The 17,427-nt window shown below is 40.1% G+C and overlaps 4 protein-coding genes across 6 annotated transcripts; 2 read left to right on the top strand and 2 right to left on the bottom strand.

Annotated features, from left to right (window-relative positions):
- Positions 1-84: 84 nt before the first annotated feature.
- Positions 85-2,636, bottom strand: LOC132911323 (UBX domain-containing protein 4). Of its 2 annotated transcripts, none has more exons than XM_060967932.1 (7): positions 2,237-2,636; positions 1,908-2,042; positions 1,402-1,814; positions 1,056-1,331; positions 649-975; positions 330-562; positions 85-246 (listed from the first exon to the last, which is right to left on the bottom strand). In XM_060967932.1, exons 1-7 carry the CDS (start codon positions 2,316-2,318, stop codon positions 120-122), a joined length of 1,593 nt encoding a protein of 530 aa, XP_060823915.1. In that variant the 5' UTR covers positions 2,319-2,636; the 3' UTR covers positions 85-119. The 2 variants fall into 2 exon arrangements, with proteins under 2 accessions (XP_060823915.1, XP_060823914.1); XM_060967931.1 differs by having other exon boundaries at positions 85-255; positions 2,237-2,635.
- Positions 2,637-2,701: 65 nt separating this feature from the next.
- LOC132911341 (large ribosomal subunit protein uL10m) lies at positions 2,702-7,739 on the top strand. Of its 2 annotated transcripts, none has more exons than XM_060967960.1 (3): positions 2,702-2,871; positions 6,890-7,396; positions 7,457-7,739. In XM_060967960.1, exons 1-3 carry the CDS (start codon positions 2,850-2,852, stop codon positions 7,666-7,668), a joined length of 741 nt encoding a protein of 246 aa, XP_060823943.1. In that variant the 5' UTR covers positions 2,702-2,849; the 3' UTR covers positions 7,669-7,739. The 2 variants fall into 2 exon arrangements, with proteins under 2 accessions (XP_060823943.1, XP_060823944.1); XM_060967961.1 differs by lacking the exon at positions 2,702-2,871 and adding an exon at positions 6,639-6,802.
- On the top strand, positions 2,936-6,628 carry LOC132911309 (partitioning defective 3 homolog). The gene has a single exon (XM_060967894.1). It carries the CDS (start codon positions 3,430-3,432, stop codon positions 6,313-6,315), a length of 2,886 nt encoding a protein of 961 aa, XP_060823877.1. The 5' UTR covers positions 2,936-3,429; the 3' UTR covers positions 6,316-6,628.
- A 61-nt stretch (positions 7,740-7,800) lies between the features above and the next one.
- On the bottom strand, positions 7,801-15,304 carry LOC132911307 (uncharacterized). The gene is made up of 9 exons (XM_060967891.1): positions 10,253-15,304; positions 9,878-10,119; positions 9,606-9,783; positions 9,362-9,504; positions 9,102-9,280; positions 8,920-9,031; positions 8,667-8,849; positions 8,314-8,556; positions 7,801-8,203 (listed from the first exon to the last, which is right to left on the bottom strand). Exons 1-9 carry the CDS (start codon positions 13,347-13,349, stop codon positions 8,123-8,125), a joined length of 4,458 nt encoding a protein of 1,485 aa, XP_060823874.1. The 5' UTR covers positions 13,350-15,304; the 3' UTR covers positions 7,801-8,122.
- Between the last annotated feature and the right edge of the window lie 2,123 nt (positions 15,305-17,427).

The raw sequence follows: 17,427 nt of genomic DNA, 5'->3' as shown, positions 1-17,427 counted from the left end.
AGATATAAAAGTTTAATAAAATATACTTTTTATCGAAGATATCGTTTCTGTTGCATATCTAAAATTCTGATTAGTGAAACAAAGTAAAGCTCATTAGAACTTTATTGATTTATAATAATCTACATTTGTTGCGTTGAATTACCATTCCATGTATTATTCTCATCATTATCATCTCCACCTGATTGTAGTCTATGTACATTTCCTTCAGTTTTGATAGTTGTACTTCCATGATTACCCAAATATCTTCTAATCAAACTAAATGTCATAAATCGTTATCGCCTACGTCCGTATTTCATTTACATAAATATCCTCATAAACATGAAACCTACCCTGATGAACTGGCAACATTCTGAAGATTTTTAACTGTGCCACCTGCTTTGTCTTCTGAACCGTTATTTTCAGTGGAGTTATTTGGTTGTTTCGTTGTATTCTTGCGTGTACCTCCGGTAAAATATCCTATCACGTAATAGTACACAGCTGTGAAAATTGAAAAAGTGGACCAAACGAACCGTGGTAAAATACCAACATCTTGTGTAGATGTCACAGTTGTTGTAACGGTCGACTGAAATAATAAATCGACAATAATAAAGCATCTCGCGAATACGATGAAGAATGCGAATATTTCATCGAAGTATAAACTGAAATTACGTTTTTCAAAGGCAGGATTAGGATAACTGCTGTAGGAACCAGTTCCAATTCTAAAAGAGTTTTACCGTCATCTTCATGCATTAATTCCCGTCTTGGAAAGGAGGTAGACATCGCAAATTGACGGAATGGTAAATTAATATTCTGAACAACGTAAGTACGCAAATCACGTAAGGTACTTGATGGTTCAAACTGCGCAATATAAGGATTGCCAGATGGCAATCGGAATTGTATTCTACTGACAGTAGCCGCAGATATTGGTGGTTCAGATGGTTCTGAGTTGTTACATTGTTGTTGACTTTGTTGCTGTCCTTCTTGCTGTCCTTGTTGCTACATTTGACAAGGATACATTTTTTTTATATATAAAAAAATTAATTCTATGAGCTTTTTCCGGAAAAGAACATACAAACCTGCTGCATTGCTAATTCTTTTTGTTTTCTCTCTAATTTATCCTGAGCAATTTGTTGCAAAACTTTCTCTCGAGCTGCTGCATCAGCAGCTTTCTCTTTCATTCTCTCTTCGTAAGCTTGTTTCATTTCTAGATCCTGCTGTTTTTGCCGCATTTTTTGTACGTCACGACCGATTTTACGACGTTCTATTTCACTTTGTCTATTTTTCTTTTCCTCCTCTTCTATACGCTGTTTTCTTTGTAATTCTATTAGCTGTTGTGCTCTTTTAATTTTTTCCTAAAAATACACAATATTTTAATTTTTTTTATCATAATGCTTTAAATAAAAAATCTTTATGTAACCATACTTCTGATGTTAGTTCTTTGATAGGTGTCTCCTTTGTTTCATTGACTGGTTCTGATGGTTCGCTAGTTTTCAAGCTTGTGGATGGTTCTTCCTTAATGTCGTTCTTAATTACATTATTATCCTTATCCTCTGATGTAGCTTGAGTTAATGGTACTTCTTTGTTTGATTTTGGTATGTTATCATTATTTTTATCTACATCAATTTTCATATTAGCATTAGTAGCACCACTGGCCATAGTAGCTTTTTGTTCTGCATCTATCAGATTGACAGATGCATTTTTATTTTTTCCTACTTTTGTTAAAACTAAGTCAATTTTAGTAGCTAAATCAGCTGCTGTTGTGGTGCCAGCAATAATTTCCAAAGGTGCACCATTTTCACCAATGAAGAATAGGGATGGTACAGGTACCAATTGATCTGTTGAAAAATACTTAGGAAAATACAGAATTTTGTTGAAATTCATGTAATATATATATTTCTAATAACTTGAGTTATTTTATCAAAGGATACAAATCTGAGCAAAGAATCTGTAGGTTTCAGATCCACTTTCCAATCGAATTGCTACAAAATCTTCCTGTTCCAAGCGGCAAGAAACTTCTGTAGCATTGATTGCTTCAGCAACTTGAGCAGATGTGTCATCTTTACCTGTAAATAGATGACAAGGCTATTTGTCATATAACATTCATGATACAAACAAAACATATTTATTATAATAGGATATGAAAATAAAAGTTAATCTGTAAGTATGTTACTAATTAAATGAAATGAAAAACAATTTAGACGAAAAACAAGTAATAACAGATTAAATAATATCTTAACCTAACATTACAAATATATACCTTCGATGAAAACGACAAAAATTGCTTTCCTTGATTTTGATGTTGCCACTGCTTCATTGATGCTACCTTTAAACCACTTCATGTTTTTTGCAAAATTAAAGATATTCGTGTTCTATTGTGCTATCAGTTGATAATGACGTAATGAAAAAGTGAGTTCAATCACTAGAAATTTTCTGTAGAACTTGACGTTTCAAAATCTACGTAAGGTTTGGTTAGGTAACTATTGAATTGTATTAATGAATTGGTCCATTGTATTGAGCATAATTGTCCTTTTGTCTTTACATTAATTCAGTAAGGTATATATAAATAGCTATAACCATAATCTTGTGTGAATTTGCAAAAATAAGCCTTGTGAAATGCAAGTCAGTGTCACGTAACGCTATTGTAGACAAATTATTCGCAAATTGAAGGTAAGCCTATTGTTAAATCGATGAAAATACAGTTGATTGTAACACAGCCTTTAAGTTTAAAGGTTAAACAAGAACCGGTGGACATGAACCATTGTAGTGTGACCAGTGTATGAATAAGGATGCGAGTTAATGAGTGAAAAAGATATAAAATTTATGTATGAATCATTTTGTTGCCTTTGTCTCGAGAATAATACAATTAAGCAATGGCTCATTTCATGAAGAAAGGTAAGTATTGATGCCATTTTTTCCTTATTATGGTTAAGATGAATGTGGAAACTGGAAGCGGTACGAGTTATTTTGTTGGCCACACTGCTTGTATCGCCATGTTTCTTACTTTCCGTTGGTTTGCCAGAAGGAATAGTGGAATAAAATGTGGTAATGGCGAGTGCGTCTGTTCCGCATATTTGATGTTGTGATAAAGTTGGGCGTACGCGTTTGCCTTATCAGTCGTGACAATTTTTTTTTCTTTCGAGTATGTCTACTTAATTTACGTGTATATGCGTAGGTTTTAAAGAAATATAACCGGCAATAAAAAGAATAAAGTGTCCAGTGTGTGATGTCGGTGATTCATTATCGGAATATGGAAGTACACGACAGATAATAGAAGATAATCATATTATACGAAATAAAATTTATAATTTTATATATTTCACAACACGTGCACTTCATCCATCATATTTGATTTCTAAACCCTTAAAGAGAATTTTAAGTATACTATTGTATTAGAAATAATCAATACGTGCCCGTAAACGTATAACAAGATAATATGAAATCGGAACGAGCATGAAGGTAACTGTGTGTTTCGACAACGTTAGAGTGGTGGTTCCTTGTGGGGATGGAACCCTACTGGTTAAAGATTTAATGCATGAGGCTACTTTAAGATATAAAAAAGCAACTGGAAAAAATGATAGTGCATTAACTATAAATAGTTTGTCCTCCTTAACTGGAGGTGGTCTCCTGGATCCAGATGATAGGTTATGTGATGTAGCTGATGATAGAGAACAGATTGTTGCTCATTTTGTTAATTCTGACGTTACGCATGCTGGTGGTGATGGGGCAAGTTCAGTTGGCACAAATAGCCCAGACTTCTTTCATCCAGATAGTAAAGAACCACCTTATACAATTGATGCACATTCCTCCATTTCTGTAAGCGGTATTAAAAGGGAAAGCACCAAAAGATTGTCAATGCATGCACTGTCAACCAGAGAACCTTGTTTAACCACATATTCTGCTCAGTCCCTTCCCAGAGAATCTCGGCGTAGAGAGCCACTGGGACAAGATGCCAAAGTGTCATTTAAGTATGCAAATGCTAATATAGAACCAGGAGATCAAGGAGAAATTAGAGAAATTGTGATAAAGAATGAAGCAGGACCACTGGGGCTTCATGTGGTGCCATGTTATGATTTGTTGGGTAATGATCAAGGGCTTAGAGTCGAAGGTATTGAGCCTAATGGCAGAATTGCTAGAGATGGGCAAATTGACCTGCATGATAAGATCATTAAAATAAATGGACACAGTCTATTGCATATACCATTTTTTAAAGTGCAAGAGATCTTTCGTACCTGTATGACAGAATCATGTTTGCAAATTTCCATTGTAAAACATAAGAAGCCGCAAGAAAAATCATTGCATAAAAATCATGGCAATACTAGTGGAGGGTCAGAAAAGGAAATTGATGATAATGTTAAAAGACTTCAATGCAGTAATTACAATTTGCTGCAGACAGCTAACACCCGTAAGATTGGACGTATGATAGAGATAGAATTAACAAAAGGCAGCAATGGTCTTGGATTTAGCGTCACAACACGCGATAATCCCGCAGGAGGTCATTGTCCAATATATATTAAAAATATATTACCAAAAGGTGCTGCAGTTGAAGATGGCAGATTAAGATCTGGGGATAGGCTGTTGGAAGTAAATAATAAAGAAATGACTGGTAAAAGTCAAGCAGAAGTAGTTTCACTTCTCAGAAGTATTCTACCTGGTGGGAAGGTAAGGATGGTGGTATCGCGCCAGGAAGAAATTTCCTCTAGTATTCCAGACTCTCATTCTCATGGTACTTCCACAAGTCAAGCCTTAGAAGCTACAGATAATTCAAAATATTGGAATGCATTGAATACATCGCCGAAGAAAAAGAATACCGAAGTGCAAGATAAACTTAATACCCATAACTATGATAAGTGCACTTTTAAACCAGTGAAGTCTACATCAGAAGATATTGTTTTATCACCACGTAAAAATCGCATGATTTTAACTTTAGATATACCAGTACACGATTCAGAGAAAGCAGGACTAGGTGTTAGTGTTAAGGGAAAGACTACTAACACAGATGAAAACACTAACATGGATCTAGGAATTTTTATTAAAAGTGTCCTTCATGGGGGTGCAGCCTCAAGGGATGGGAGATTGAGGACCAATGATCAATTGCTCAATGTTAATGGGGTGTCATTATTAGGATTATCAAATTCAGATGCAATGGAGACATTGAGAAGAGCGATGCTCAATACAAACAGTTCTGTAACTGGGGTGATCACTCTTACAATAGCCAGGAGGATATCTTCGTACGATGGAAATGATAAAAATTTATCAGAGAATTTGTCTTCTCATTGTAAACTGGAGTCAGCTAATAGTATATATATTGCTGATTCTACGAAAGGTAATGAAGGCAGAGTAAAAGAAAAGAACAATTTGAATTCCCAGTCAGACATTTTGGACAACGGCGGATTATTGTCTTGTGTGACCGCCTCTCCATGGAATCCAGTTATCGATAGATTAACCGAACAATATAATAAGAATAGTTTAAGGAACGAAAGTTACTGCATCGCTACCAATAAAACGTGGATAGAATCTGCTAGTAACGTGAAGAAGATTACGATAGGACAGCGCGACGATCGCGCGGAACCAGTATTGTTAGAAGACTCCAATGACCCACAGTGTAATGAAGCTAAACGAAACACAGACGATAAAGATAGTCAGTATTCCGGAGACCCAACGTACGATAGTCAATTATCCTTGGAAGAATTTAATTCCTCTTCCAATAAATTTTCGCGCGACGCTTTAGGTAGACAGAGTATGTCGGAGAAGCGACATGCTGCTTTAGATGCCAAGAACACAGATACTTATAAGAGAAATAAAAAATTACGCGAAGGGCGCGAAAATAAGAATCAGGAACAGACCAATCAGAAACATTCGAATCAATCGGTTGAGTCTGAGGATCCAATTAGACGAGGGTGTAAATCGGACATTTACGATAAGAATAAAAATAAAGGCACTACTGACGGTAGAACGGCCAGTGAGAGTAGTATGAAACGATACGAAAAGTCCGTGGATCCTGCTCAGTCAGAATACGTATACACTATACCTGGATGTAATAACAAATATACGTCACCGAGGAAACATTGGCTTGTCGACGATGTACATGGCGAGATAAGGAGTAGCAATAATTTTAAAGACGATCGCAAGGGTTTTCCAAATAGTCGGGGGGATGTGAAGCAAGCATCTCTCAATTCAGCTTTAGATGATCGATATAAGCGTTTGCGAAAGAAAGGTGGCATACGTTCGATGCTTCGATTAGGAAAGAATAGGAAATCGCTCAATTTCGGTGATAGTATAGAAACTCGTCACGAATCCAGTAATTATTGCAGTGGAACGATTAATTATATCGCATAATATACAAAAGGGAATTTATAACGTAGATACGGAATTCAAGATATACATAAACATACTTGTGCATAACACCTAGAAAACACATATTATACACAAAATATACACATCTTAACACTCATTGCACGTGCGCTCGTACATGTACTTACACACATATATATTATGTACTTAAATATGTATGATTTGTTCCAAAGTGCCTTATATCATTGCAAAACAAAAAAATTTATTCTGTATATACACTTATATAATTTTTGTATTTGTCTTTAATTCGTACCGATCATGTATCTATTTTTAAAATAAAACTATGCACGTAATATAAGCAATGTGTAAATTGAATAACCGATAATTTAGCGAAACGGGAACTATTATTGATATTCATTAGACTCTTAAAATATTCGATTATAAATTTTATAACTCTAAAATTTTCTTGCAAATTTTAATTTATATCCAAGAGAAGTAACGTTCGATACAAACAGCATGTTACCAAACTTGGGTGAGTTACGGTATGGTACATTAATTAAATAGATAGCGAAGGAATTTATCTTCATTATAAGTACAATATATGTTTCTTCTGTTCTAGCACTTCAGTTAACTCCAAATCAATTACTGTACCAACAGAAGCGTTACAGGGGAAAGATAAACATTAAAAAGCCGAAAATATATTATAAGAAAAGAGTATTGAACGAACTTTTGACGCCGTTCTTTGTCAATCCCAACAAAGATAAAACTCTAGAACAATTTTGTGTAGAGTCCCAAGATGTACAAGTCGAGAAAGAGTTGGGCCCTTACGATCAAATAATAGCGAGGGAAGTTCGTAATTGGTTTGACAATTCTAAAATGATTGGTTGCTTGCACGTAAACAGTATAAAGCAGCTGGATGTATTCGACATTCGAGTTGCACTTTTCAGGCAAAATATGCACTACAAGTATTATGGGCCTCATATTATAAAACATGTCATTAAGAATTCACATTACGAGGCTCTTGCTCCGTTAGTTAGCAGGTATACCTCGTTTGTGTTCAGTCCTGCAATAAACACGATTGCTTTACAAAAGATTATGAAGAAAAGCAAGAAAATGTTTATACTAGGTATGTAATATGGAAATATGATTGCAGAGCGATTTTATTAGTCAGTTGATATTTTTCCAGGAGGAGTATTGGAAGGACAAGTCTTGAACTACGATGATTTTCTGAAATACGGAGAAATGGATATTGTAACGACGCAGCTAGGTTTGGTTCAAACATTACAGAATGCAGGAGGCCTTAACCTGAATCGACAATTCACACATCATCAGACGACGCTTGTAACACGACTGGGACAGATCGGTACAAATGAGACAACCTCCAACGATAAGAAATAAACAATCGGTGCCTGTATAATTGCAAAACTACCTGTATCTATAATTTATTATATGTTTATGATGCACACGAAGCATTAAGTAAAGTACAAGTTATTCTCCCGTGCCCTTTATCACTACAAAAAATAAGAAAGATTGTTGGAAACTGAGGTGTCTACCTCTTTATTACTTCTTATTACTTCCAGTTCCATGAAGGACGGTTCCGCGATAAGGTTAATCGTTGAGCAAGCAGCGTGTGTGTGACATATACGCATGTAACTTATCAGTACCAGATTTATCGGTTATCAAACTCGTTATTAAATACATATCAACCCATTTGACTAGAGGTTTGTCCCGATACAATAACTTCGACAACCGTATAAAAATATTTTGGTTAACGGTGCAGTGCAGTCCCTTTGTTTTTTTATATGCACCGTTGTTTGTACATCGTTGCGGCAATTGTATCTTCTGATGGTTCTCAGTGACAGTAATTGCAACGAGGATGACACTTGACTCCATTTTCTCCGCATCTACAGCCTCCGGACGTGTCTCCCTTTCCCTGCGAACCGTCGAAATACGATCAATATTAAAACAAAACAATCGAGTCGTAACTGCATATATTAATATTTCAATATCGAATGAAGGCATTGTCACGTATCGACTACTCACTCCTGGACCCCAACGCGGGCCTCTTGTTACCCAGCATATCTCGGTCTTGCACATTGAGCAGCGTAACCAATCGCAACCCCATTTCTTCATCAGAACAACCGCACACGTGGGACACGCGAGTGCTTCACCTCTATCCACCATTTCCTCGAGCATCTCCGCAGTTCTTCGCGATTCTTGATCCGTTTCTTTTGATAATCTTAGTTCTTGCTGATACTGCTTGCAGTTTTTACCAGTATGAATGGCCTATGGAGAAAAGATTTCTTTCTAATTTAGTTAAGTTTTAATGCAATATAGTATTTGAATTCTACTTTTCATGAACGAAGTATAATTATTATTAAATTTTGTTTTCCGACCTGACATGTGAGACAATTGTTTGCGCCGCATACAGGGCACAGGAAGTTGTTCACATCGTCGTCGTAGATGCACCAACCAGGACAATCAGGAGTTTTACAGTGGAACGCGTTGTTTCCAGCATTATTTTCCGCTTGAGCGATTGATTTGGCTAAATGTTGCTGGTAGACTTCTGGTTCAACGAGCTAAATAATCGTATCGGTTAAAATTTTTTCTAAGTACTTATTTTTACCAAAATTTTAACGGTTAACTTACTGCTTTAATTTCACGTTCTTGGAGAGTAGACTCACAGGTGTATTGTGAGTCTCTGTAAGGACATTTCACTTCGGCTTCTTCGCAGTATCGAATCGTATTAACAATACATGACCTAGGAAAAATTACTTGCCGATAATGTGTTATAACTTTATTTCAAATTTAGTCAAAATTTAATAGTATACCTGCAGAACATATGTAAACAATCCCTCAAAATCACTCCTTCACGAGGACCGTATGTAACGAAGCATACGGGACATTCGATCGGTTCGGAGTTCGGTATGACGTCACAGTTTTCCAAAGAAATTAATTCCTCGTATCTATCCATCTTCACTTCCACTGGCGTATTCCTCTCCTCTGTCCCCTGCAATTTTTTTTTTTTATACTTTATAGAAAAGATTTCTATATAAAAAAAGTAAACAAATTTCTAGAAATTATTCAGTACCTGAGGTTCTTTGACTTCTTCGGGATCTTCTTCCACAATTTGTAACACTTCCGCAGACGTACTTGTATCATCGTTTATCACATTTGATACTTCCTCTGCAGCATTATCTTTCTCCACTCGTACGATATTTTCAGGTCTTAATTCTGCAACCAATTAATTATAAAATAATCCATTATACATTTATTGATTTGCTTATTATTATTACGATTTATTTTATTAGCTTACCTATTATTATTATCATTACCTGGAGCCACGAGGTACAAAAATATCGGAGAGCCATTTATGGCCTGTAATTCGTTTAGAGTCGCCTCATCGCGATCCGCTAAATTTTTACCAATGATCCATCGTTGCACGTTCGTCGGTATCTCGAATTCCGTGTGTATCTTTGCTTTCAACTCGGCCACCGTCATTCTGCTGGGCAGCTGTTATTATATTTGGGCTTAGTACAGCATTTAATATCGTCATATGGATTGGCAAACCTCGGCCATCTTGATTTGAGTAGGTAACGCTATTTACCTGAAGTGGTATCGGTCCCTGGTGAGCAAGCTTGTCCTCAATGTACATATTGACTTTAATCAACTGATCTTTGAGACGGGCTGATCGTTGCCGAATCACGGAACAATGGATCTTAAGCCGTGCTAGTTCCTTTGCTAAACCAGCCGCTTGTTGGTGATGACCAGATGCAATAGCCGCTTCTAGCTTTCTGAGTAATCGGTTTATGGCCAGCGTGTTCATATTCTTTTCCGCTGAATTGTCATCTGTTGCAAACAGAGAGAAAGCACAAGCGTTAAAATGGTAGCAGGGAAAAACGCGTGAAGCAATAAATTTAGACAAATGATTCATTCAGAAAATCCCGCAACTATCTAGGACAATCAACTGAATCAAAGTTACCTTCTTCACTACCTTCGAACGTATCTTCCTTCGTAATGAATTTTCGTTCAATTACGGGCGGTGTTTTCGGCATTTCACTGGTATTATCAATTTTCGTAACGATATTTCGCTCGGAAACAGTATGTTTGGGCGAGGGAGTAACACGTGCATTCGCGTAGATCGATTGCTCGATCACATTGGCGTAAGTGTTTTCGTTGAACGCGGGTGTTCTCGTCGTTTTTGTTGCTTCGATTTCAGCAAAATCTCGTGGTCGTATGAGCTGGAACGTATTTTTTACCAATCCTGAACCACCTAAATTCTTCCCGGATGTTTTGTATAGGACGTTTTCTTGTTTCCAACCCGAGGTGGACGGTTGTTCCACGGATGTAGAAGGCTGATTCAATCTTCGTATATTTCCACTAGTTTGTACGGAACACGATACCTTCTGTTTGTCGGGCTCGTAATCATTTTGCAGCGCTATATTCTCGACCTTCGTTACAGCGGAAACGAAATACGTAGTCTTGCTAGGGCCAGCCGCTACCTCTTTTTCCGGAGCCAGTTTCTCAGTCACGTCGGTGTTACGTGTCACAATCTTGCCCGGCTTCGAACGCTTTGGTAACGAGTGTTTCATTTCCTTCAACATCTCCTTTAAATCCGTTGTAATTGGATCCTCGATGGTGTTCAATAACGGTGACCTGGTCTTAGTCGATTTCGTTTTCGCGTTCGGTTCGGTCGGACGAAAGGTATCCTCGACGGCTATCGATTTTTCTGGCAGTATGCCGCTCTTTGTCTTGGCGTCTTTCTCCGCCTCGACCAGGATATCGAGCACTTTAGTTACCTTACTTGATATTCCGGCTTCTTCCTCGTGAACTTTACTTCTCTGATTAGTGGCTGTCGCGTTTGTGCGGGCCGCCCTACGATCAATAAGCTCTAACTCTTTCATACGCAATTGCTTGTCGATCTCGTCGAATATATCCGAGAATTCTTTTTGAACACCATCGATACGTTGTCTGTCCAGCTTCTTTGGTTCCCCAAAGATGTTTAAAGTTGAGTGTTCCTTAGCTTCCACGGAGCTACGAGGAAACAAGGGTCTTCGTTGATCCTCGTTACTCGCTTTTATTTCCTTTTCCTTCTTTTCGCCGGAGACTTCCTGTCTGGATCTAATTTTTTCCTCCATTACGGACATCGCGCTATCCTTCTGAGCGACCTGATCGTTCATTCTATTTGCAGCCAGTTGACTCTGCAAGAACGATATTCTGTTGGAAGTTTCAGTGACCAGTCGATCGCTCTGTTCCTTGATCGAACTACCCTTTGCTCCCGAAACTTTCTCACCCATTTCCGTATTCTCTGACCGATTTCTAGATGTCTTTTGTTGTGGTGGAAAGTATCTAGATATATCTTTCTCGATGTGACTAGCCTGTCCGCTTGCAGACTGAACCGAAAATCTCGTATGATCCTTCCAATCATTAGCATGCTCGAAGGCCTTCGCATTTCTCACCACGTCTCGTTCGAACTTTGCCGGCTGCTGGTCCCTGGCGTTCCTTGCGAAGAAATTGGCATTCACCGTGACCTTGGTTATGTTACTGATGGCGTTGAACTTGGAAATCAGAGCTCGCGTGCCACGTCTGGGCGACGAACTTTCCATTGCCGACGTGACGATGTCTTGAACGAGCTCCTCGTTCATATCGTTCCTTTTTTCGAAAGCATCTACGAATTTCGAAGATTTCAATAGCATCGAGGCTCTCGCTCGTGCTTGTTCCTCTTGTACGATCGCTGCGGCTTCTTTGTCAAGTTCGCTGATGTTCGTTAAAATCGACAGGCCGGATCTTCGTTTTGCTTCCTTCTTCCTGTCCTCCGTTTGTCCGCCACGATGGAAGAAGCTCCGCCTAGACAAAGACGCGTCCACGGAGTAGCTCGTGGAAGAAGCCGTGTTCGTGGCAGCACATTCTTCTTTTATTTCGATCGTCGAGCTTGTTGGCCCCCGGAGGACATCGCCCCTCCTGGACGCTCCGGAATCCCGAGAATGTTCGAAGACGCTCCGTTTATACCAAGGTCGTGGCATGGCGGTGCTCAGAGTCCCAATACCGGGCGCCACAGTCTGGTTGTCTTGAAGAACAGCGATGTCCGACGAACTGGCACTCGTGTCCTTCGTGTTCTTCTCCTTCGTACTTCGTTTCAATTCCCTTTTCGGCATTAGAACGCCTCCTTGAAGGACTAACGTGTCGTTGCTCAGAGTTTGCGCGTCTTCGGTGTCTGCTGGTTTTTCTACGTCCATTCCGCCATCGGTAATCTGATTCTCGCACTTTTTCTCAGGCGAATTACTATCGACGATCTTCTCCGGTGGTTTCGGCGCGCGTCGCTTTCGCCTGCTGCTGTTCCTCGATGTTTCGCGTGCATCTACCTCTGTTGCTTTGATCGAAGTCACTGGAGGATTCGGTGCGCGTCGTTTCCCCTTCACGTGTACCCTTCTACGGGTGGAGTTTACGCTATAATGATTTTTTCGATCGTCTAGCCTTCTCAACGATTCCAACAATCGTCGATCGGGAAGCGGTAAATTTCCGCAAGAATTGAAGGTAGTCGACGGCTGTAGCGAGTATCTCGCGGTTATGTCTCTTCTATGAGAATGAGCGTTCGTAGGTAGCGTGCAGGCAACATCCGCTAACTCGTTCTCTTTGTTGCCAACTGCAACTTTCGAAGCTCCAGCCGCGAAGGGGCCAACTTCGGCCGCTTGCTCTAGTATATCTAACGACAATCCATTGTAACTGCTCAAGGTGCCAGTGTGAAAGGCGAAACTACGAACCGTGGTGGTACTATAAAACGTGTCTACGCTTTCCGCGCTCGACGATACGCTTCGTTGCCGGCCGTTTTCATTATCTCCGTATTTATCGATGGTTTTTCGTCTTTTGTCCACCGTTGATTCGCGATTACCGGACCGTTTGAACCACTTGAACAGGGAGAATCTCGCGTTGCCACGTCCTGCCTCGTGAACGTTACGCGACTCGTGGTCTACGGACGCTTCCGTCGCGACGACGTCCGACGTTCTTCCTTCCCGGTCGCTGATCCGTACGCCATTGGAGAATGTGTTCGCCTCGATGCTGCATGCGGCTCGCTGTACCATTCTTACTCACCGCATATTCCCTCTCGCAGCCAGCTCCGCCCCACTGCTCATCCACTGCTCCGCATAGTTCTTTATTTAGAATCACTCGAATGTGGTTTTAACTTCCTTCCAGTTCGTCTCTATAGGTAAAGCCAAACTCGTGGAACCTTCGAAGAATCTTCCGTTTGCATCCGACACAGCACACCTCTAGATTTCGCGTTACAACCAGTACGTTCTCTTTTGGTTTTAATTCAACCTGTCCTCTAACTCTCTGTATATCCGATTCTTTAGTTTCTCGATGTTTTTTCGCCTATCCGCCAACGCCAAGCAAAAAGGAAATTCAACAGACAACGACGGTTGCCGGGTACGGACGCAAACTTGCGCGGAACATCGTGTTCCGATCGAGTTACGCGTTTCCCCGGCGTGTACGTGCGAGGAATGTATCGCGGAACGGTAAATCGACTGACGAATTTCGCTGCGAAACCGTCGGGGACGCTGCCGAACACGCACGACAAAGATACTCTCACTCTTCACTATTAATAGACGGGCCTTCTCCTGCCGTGGGTTATTTTCAAGTCCACTCTTGCTGTCTGCGCGCTCGCTGTCCGAAATCAAAACAGAGAAATACGGCCGTACGCGCGCGCTTTTTAACCACGAGCACCAACCTTTCGTTCATGAGTATTCTTACGATTCGTAGAAACGATTCTTTTTTACAGTATTTCAATTGACAATCTTACTTTAGATCTCGTGATAATAGAATGTGAAACAGGTGTATCTATGAGATATCCGAGTATTATATTATCTTTTGAGAAGTTGACTGAACGAATGTAGTTTTACGATTGGATGCAGATTTTTGTCATTTGTCTGTTCTCTGACATAAAGACGACATATCCTAAAATAAGAGTATAATATATATGACGAACGAAGCAGGTACTTAATAGGCCATGCGCCGGATTTATATACAAACAGCTTAAACCATCCGATCTACATCGTCGCGGAGATTTGTATCACGGTATATGCAAACTCCGCTCTCGCCCACGGTATTATTTTGGGATTTGACTAATCCCGTGAGAGGGCATGGACCAGCATGGTGATGATCAGCGTCTCGCTTTTGAGTTAGCCGATACCAACTCACGAACGAATAAGTGTCGTCTTTTTGAAAAATATCCAAACTCACGTACACGTCATTCGATATTCGATGCCACGTTCATATACATACACATATAAGACACGAAACATGTTGGACCAAATATGAAGCTACAGAGTTCCTTTACGATTCGTCAGTCTCGTATTTTGTTTGCCATCCACCAAAAATAACATAACGTCCGGTTTCCCGTAATATTTCTTATTACCAACTCCAAAAACAAACGATACCTCGGTCTACATTTTCTCCTGTTAAACGATATAGTTCCAAATAAACTTCTGGTCTAGATCATTCTGACGCTTCGACTCTCTGCTGATAATCTCCTGTTATAAGATCGCTATAACAGTTTTCCGCTTTCCTTCTTTTGCCGTTAGTTTTCCCATAAATGCGATTAATACCACAGTAAGAAGTTTCGCCAGGGATGGTAGCGCGTCGTTCCTGCGTACTCGCTGTTTATGAAATTTTTCGGTGATAACATGATTTTCAAAGAGATGTCCCGTTTGGAAATCAACCAAGCAAATATTTTTAATTACAATTACCGAGTAGGAAGAAAGACATCAGCGAGAGCTAACCTTTACCGGCCTTTAGCCTCGGGAACCAACCTAAGTATGTTTGCTGAAGAGTTTATAACGCGACAGGTATCTCGAAAGCCAAAGCGGTTTCTCTGGAAAACATAACACTCGCGGCCATGATTCTACAGACGCACTCGCGTGCATTTACGCTACGCTCGCACAAACGGTGATGAAACACAATACCGGGGTACAGTGAAAAGGATTCGTCCATGAAAAAAGGGACAATACTCTCCGTAGAAAACGCTAGATGTTCCTATATTTTATTTAATTACTTGACAACATCGAAAGTTGTCATCTATCCGCATTCCCGCTTTCCATTAAGAGGTTTCATTTAAAGAAACCACAAAATACATAATTTTTTTGATACTCTTTGCACGCCTTTGAAATAAGATCACTGTTAAATAACCCCGTGCGCGCGGCAACCAGCAGTATTCTCGCGCGACCATACTCGCATCTTCACGGCGCGTTTAAATTGACTTATAGAGAGTTCCCTCTTATCTTTGTTCCTTACACACCATCCCTATGATCGTCTATCATTCACAGTAGTCGATAACAATAGTATGTAGGTTGGCGATAGAATATCGAATATGCGTTATAGTTATGCGTTTTTGATACGACCCCTCATCCCCAATTCCCTCATCTGCTCCAAACTGTGACATTCTCACTGAAAATTATCATTCGTTCTCGATTTCGTTCGATTATTACGAGCAATGAGACGGCGAATAGCGAACGACGTCGCCAAATAAAGTCTCCGAAAAGGCATCCTGGAGTGCTCCACGCGATGGAACCTAGACACGCTCACAACTTACTTCTCGTATACGTTCATGAACGAACGACGCCACGATGCTAACGTGTGCGTGGTCTTAGCTCACTTTTATTGTCGGAAGCCGAACTGGAGCGCAAGAGTCTACTACTACCCCCGTATACCCTCTTCTCGCTCTCCACTTCTCTCTTTTCTCCTTCTTTCTTCCTCTTATTCAGGAGTTTATTTCGCGAATCCACCCACCGCCCCGGCTTGGCTCGAACCCTGGTTCCACGGTACGTAGCAACGCCATATCGTGTCCTGAATACAAATCGCGATGTTTCCTTTCGCGAGTTTCTCGAAGACTTTCAGGACGCGATCATTACCATTAATGAAGAAGTCAACGATGCATCGGGCTCTTCTCGCTGTCTCTCTTACCGTTCCGTTCGAGCACCAAGCCCTTAGGAAGCACTTGTGGTTGTACCTTCGATCTTTTCCATGGTTCCTTTCTCGTGTTTCTTCATAGTCAAGTTCTCTTTCTTTCGCATAACTCAACCAGCAAAACGACGAAGACGGGGATGGAGGAGAAGTTTCGTGGCCGATCGTAATACATGATTATTCCCTCCGGTATCGGGGCACCGGGTATATCCGCGATTTACAATTTTTATGCCAGATTCCCAGCAGAGCGCCACAAGTCGCGGCCAGCCACGATGTGTCGTTGAACTTTCAAAAGGTCGGTGCTGCGGCGCCATGCTATTGCTTAAAATTTAGTTACCCGTTGGATACGGGCGATGATGTTTTATTCAGCTGTACGCGCTGGGCCAACGTCGTGCTTACCCGGGGAACAGGGATACAAATTAATCGTGATCCAGGACAATTTTTGCTCCCTTCTCTCTCGACTTTTCTCGTCCTTTACTAGGCGAAAAGTTTTCCGCCATGTAAAACGGGATGTCGATCGCCGGCGACGACGTCGCTTCATTTAGACGACGCTTCTTGTTTTGACCTCTTGAATGAAGATTAAAGCGGAAATAGTCGATGATATCGAAAGTTTTTTTATATTAAAAGATGCCTTTTTTAAATGGACGACTACCTTAGAATGACTTAGAACACGCTACAGCGCAATAAAATAAAGGTAATTATAAGTAATAAAAAGGAAAGGATCGTACTATTCAGACATGCGCTTCTACCACAATAAGTTCCAAAATATATTGATTGGCTAATTATATTTTTAGTTGGTGATATATTTTTCTTAATATCCACGGTAATTCGATCGTATGCATATTTTATGAAATTTTCCTTCATATCGTTGCATTAGAATATAGAGCATTAGTTCTACGTGAAGTTCTTTCTGCACGAGATGTGCAAACGAACGCGGCCGTCGATGATTCTGAATTCTCGAATTGTTTGATAAGAGATAGCGAACGTTCGATATGGAAATTTTATCACATTGGCGCCTGCTCTGGAACTTATTGTGGAAAAGGCGTGCGTCTGAACAGTTCGATCTTTTTCTACTTTTATTCTATCACGCTATAACGTACACATAGAACTGTCGCCCATTTAACAGCACATGAACGGCATCAGATCAATATCGGCGTATTCATATTCTCTATTTGGAAGCTAGATTAATGCAGGTCGATTTTT

The sequence above is a fragment of the Bombus pascuorum genome, chromosome 10 (genome assembly GCF_905332965.1).
Source record: "Bombus pascuorum chromosome 10, iyBomPasc1.1, whole genome shotgun sequence".
NCBI classification, from domain to species: Eukaryota; Metazoa; Arthropoda; class Insecta; order Hymenoptera; family Apidae; genus Bombus; species Bombus pascuorum.
The sequence above is the reverse complement of the archived record's forward strand: the minus strand, read 5'-3'. Positions and strand labels throughout refer to the sequence as shown.